This window comes from Limulus polyphemus, unplaced genomic scaffold, assembly GCF_000517525.1.
Source record: "Limulus polyphemus unplaced genomic scaffold, Limulus_polyphemus-2.1.2 Scaffold1716, whole genome shotgun sequence".
Taxonomy (NCBI): Eukaryota; Metazoa; Arthropoda; class Merostomata; order Xiphosura; family Limulidae; genus Limulus; species Limulus polyphemus.
Genome location: NW_013667326.1, coordinates 173,637 through 176,590, shown reverse-complemented (window position 1 = coordinate 176,590; position 2,954 = coordinate 173,637). Strand labels below are relative to the sequence as shown.

Below are 2,954 nucleotides of genomic sequence, written 5' to 3'. Positions count from 1 at the left end.
GTTTCTGTTAATTTGACCATGGTCTATATAGTATATAATGTTTCTGTTAATGTGGCCATTTTCTATATAGTATATAATGTTTCTGTTAATTTGGACATTTTCTATATAGTATATAATGTTTCTGTTAATTTTGTCATTTTCTATGTAGTATATGATGTTTCTGTTAATTTGACCATGGTCTATATAGTATATAATGTTTCTGTTAATTTGACCATGGTCTGTATAGTACACAACGTTTCTATAAATGTAACTATGGTCTGCTTAATATCTAACGCCTCTACAGGTGAGACCATAGTCTGTATAATATGTACCGTTATATAAATGTGACCATGCTCTGTATAGTATGTAACTTTTCTGTGAATGTCGTTGTGGTCTGCATTGTATGTAACGTTTCTGTGAGTGTGATCATAATCTGTACAGTATATAATGTTTATGTGAAGTGACCATTGGCTGTACAGTATATAATATTTCTGTGAGTGTAACCTTAATCTGTACAGTATATAATGTTTATGTGAAGTGATCATTGGCTGTACAGTATATAATATTTCTGTGAGTGTAACCTTAATCTGTACAGTATATAATGTTTATATGAAGTGATCATAGGCTGTACAGTATATAATATTTCTGTGAGTGTAACCTTAATCTGTACAGTATATAATGTTTATCTGAGGGTGACCATTGGCTGTATAGTATATAACGTTTCTGTGATTCTGATCATGGTCAGTATAATGTTTCTTTGAGTGCGACTATTGTCGATATAGTATGTAATGTTTCTGTGTGTGTGTGTGTGACAATGGTTTGTATAATATCTAATGACGGTGTTTTGTGTAGTATATGATGTGTCTACAGGTGTGAAGGTGGCCTGTGTAATACATATAATTTCTCTGAGAATGTGAAAGTGGCCTGTATAATATATAATGTTTCTGCGCGTGTGAAAGCGGTTTGTATAATGTAAAATATTTATTCAAACTTTCAATAAACGTGACCATGATCTGTATATATAGATCTTTTTGTGACGCAATTTTATAATGTGGGAACTAAGAGAAGCACGTAAAAAATCTCATTCGCACAGAGCTCGATAATGTTATTATACCCAAAGTAGTATAGTATAATATTTTGTTTGATAGATCTCAAATAATAAATATTTATGAAATTAGTCTTTATTTCGAGAAAACGACTGAAAATCACATAACATTACTGTTTCTGAAACTAAAAAAGATAAGTTTCTCCAACCCTCCTTTGTGATCGAAGCTAGCAATAGAGCTAACACTTAAGAATGTCCATGTCCATGCTAACCTCAAGAAGAAGGATAACGTGAACAATGCTAATTTTGTACTTGAATTATGAAATGCACAATATAGCTTGGAAATAACTTTACCATTAATTTTGTTCAATTTTTTATGGTATAATTCCCAATAGAATTGATTAGTGAATAGAATTGAATAGAAGTGATTAGTAGAAAATTAGAAAGAAAAAAAACCAGCATAAGAGGTCTTGTTAGTAAACGTACCTCTCATTGTTGACAATGACATTGATTGTCTCAGAGACAGTGACGATTCTGATGGAAACTGAGGATGGTAGACGGATAAACCACTGTCGACGGGTTCCAAGAATACGCTGGAAGGTAAATCAAGAAAACCGTGAAACAGCAAGTCGCAGTTGGGCGCTGGACGAACATCGCTAGACCTAACTCTACAGAAAGAAGTTTGCGTAAGCATCTGTTCTGTCATGTGGCTTGGCCTTGTATCTACAGATGTCAGACCACTGATGCTTGATAGAGATGCTGGTAGATATGGCAAATAATAACTTGTTTCAGAAGAGCTGTTAGTCATTGTTAGTTAGAATCATATTGTTGTAAAATTATTACAACTTTATAAGAATTACATTACCGAGAACTAGAGTAACTATCGCTTGAATGAAGTAATGAGTTGAACCTGCACTTTATGTCCACATTTTACATGTTTTTAGCTCATTTAAAAAACTTTATACCTTGGTGTTCTCGTAACATTTACCAGAATATCTAGGAGTAACTGGGTAACGAAGTTAAGGGTGCGTAAGTAGCAGCTTGATAACATTCATAGCCAAGATCAACATGAAGATAAGAACTTGTGTTTGTTAACTTTAATGCAAAAATCAAAGGGATGTGAAATGGGAAAAGTCAACATAATAGGCTTTTATCAAACTCATAAATATGTCTAGCCTGCGTATGCCGTTATAAATTACTGAACGAAACCTTAGACAGCATATTGCAATTGTTGAAGTACAGTGTAACTTTTCAACGTCAAAGCGACATTACTAAGCCTAAAGCTATGCGATAGAAGTGGTGTGTCAAACTTACAATAATTATTTTTTGTAACAAACACGTCCAAAATTTTTAAAGTCAGTTACAAATTTTATTTATTTCCAATGGAACTTCTGACAAATTCAATGGAAACGAATAATTCACTATTTTGTTTTTCGAATGATATCTCATGATTTGAGCTTAAATGTGCGATATATTCAACCTTTTATGTCGGAGACGCGATTTGAGTTCAATAACATACAACAACTTTTTGAACGCGTTTGTTTGTAATTAAGCACAAAGCTACACAATGGGCTATCTGTGCTCTGCCCACCACGGGTATCGAAACGCAGATTCTAGAGTTGTAAGTTCGCAGACATACCGCTGTGCCACTGGGGGGCGAACGCGTTTGTTTTCGCACAACTCTGTGTAGTGAGATATCTACGCTGTGTCTAATTAAGCTTTAATTTGAGCATTGTAAGTACAGAAATCAAGAAATCTTTTGAACCCACATTACTTTTTTCGTAGAATCATAAAGCTTCTGGGATATTGCTATGTTTATTTTAACAAATTAACTCTTAATCCGAAATAGCGACACATTTCCATCATACACATAAGCGCGATATTTTCAAACGCTTTTTTACATTTAGCAATTCTGTAGGAATGATTAAGC

At 33.6% G+C, this 2,954-nt stretch overlaps 1 protein-coding gene across 1 annotated transcript in view; it reads right to left on the bottom strand.

The window, feature by feature from the left end:
* LOC111087083 (ventral anterior homeobox 2b-like) overlaps positions 1-2,043 on the bottom strand; it is a 7,864-nt gene extending 5,821 nt beyond the window's left edge. Inside the window, exon 1 of the mRNA XM_022392442.1 lies at positions 1,511-2,043. Coding sequence (XP_022248150.1) covers positions 1,511-1,832 — 322 coding nt within the window. The 5' untranslated portion in view covers positions 1,833-2,043. The remainder of the gene's footprint in view (positions 1-1,510) is intronic.
* Between the last annotated feature and the right edge of the window lie 911 nt (positions 2,044-2,954).